The 1193-nt window shown below is 36.9% G+C and overlaps 1 protein-coding gene across 2 annotated transcripts in view; it reads left to right on the plus strand.

Annotated features, from left to right (window-relative positions):
• The window catches only part of slc39a11 (solute carrier family 39, member 11), a 237177-nt gene that overhangs the window by 13204 nt on the left and 222780 nt on the right, over window positions 1-1193 (plus strand). For both annotated transcript variants that reach the window (XM_014021884.1, XM_014021885.1), the window contains exon 3: window positions 885-923. In XM_014021884.1, the coding sequence (XP_013877338.1) occupies window positions 885-923 (39 nt within the window). The remainder of the gene's footprint in view (window positions 1-884; window positions 924-1193) is intronic.

Here is a 1193-nt window from a genome sequence, read left to right on the forward strand (position 1 = left end):
GACATTTATTAGGAATGAAGACTTCTGTGTTCCAGTGCATTTCTGCATGCGGGGGTCATTAAGTTACCGCTATGCGTTATCTAGTTATATTTGTTTGTCTTGGTTGTCCAWTGGACAACCAAGAGGTGGAATCTGCTTGTCTGAAAYGAAAGTAGGTTGACTTGGACAACTTAAATAACGCTTATGCTGACCCCTGTTGTTGAATCAAACCTWGGAAGACTCGAGGCTGGAACTACTGCCCAAAATGCTTCAACATAATACWAAATGAAGTATCTGAATGCTCCTGGAAATTAGATTTTTCAGCTTTTCTTTTCAATAAATTTAAAATAATTGCATAATAACTGGTATTCAACATTTTTGTAGCATCGGGCTGCAACAAAATTGCAAAAAAAGAAAGGGGATCTAATGCCTTCTGAAAAAACTACTACAGTCCCTTGTTTTTGCTTTGTCAATGTGTGTWGAATGTTGTGTGCAAAAAAATTTCTTTCGGGTTTTAGGCATATTTTTGTTCTTCTAATTCTACTCTACATCAGAAAAGGATTTATATTTATATGAATGCAGCTTATAAATGCAGCTTAGGAGTACATTTTTCTTTTATAGTTTCAGCTGCCTGAAGGCTTTAGTAACTGTCACAAGCAACTGATTTGTGTTATAGCACTTGTTAAAAAAAAACTTTCTATCGACTGTTTCAGCCCAGAATGGCAGTGCTGCTAAAACTGTTCTTTTGTCCAGCTTTACCTCAGACTTTTGAGACATTTAGCAGTTTTGTCAGATAAGTCAGGGGAAAGGGGTTAACTGGKTGTTTGCTTTTATGCTGTCACGGTTTCAACTTATCGATTTTTCTTGACCTGTACACATTCTCTCCTCTTGTCTGCCTTTTCCAGAAGCRAATCTTGGATGGAAGCTTAGGCTTTGCGGCTGGGGTGAGTAAGATTTCTTCTGAACTGAAATGTGTATAAACATATGTCATGCAGGTAGGAGGATGCTGCACTGTGGGTGTTTTAAATGCTCAACCGTGGCAGGTAGAGGACGTTTCACACACAAACTCGGACACTTCAGATGCACTCTCAGTTTCAATAGATTTGAGATACTGTATTTATTCATGTATAATACAATCTCAAGTATAATACGATCATCATTTTTTGAGCTTAAAAACATTAAAAGTCTAATCATCAATAGACTGTGTATAATAA

This window comes from Austrofundulus limnaeus, unplaced genomic scaffold (genome assembly GCF_001266775.1).
Source record: "Austrofundulus limnaeus strain Quisiro unplaced genomic scaffold, Austrofundulus_limnaeus-1.0 Scaffold309, whole genome shotgun sequence".
NCBI lineage: Eukaryota > Metazoa > Chordata > Actinopteri > Cyprinodontiformes > Rivulidae > Austrofundulus > Austrofundulus limnaeus.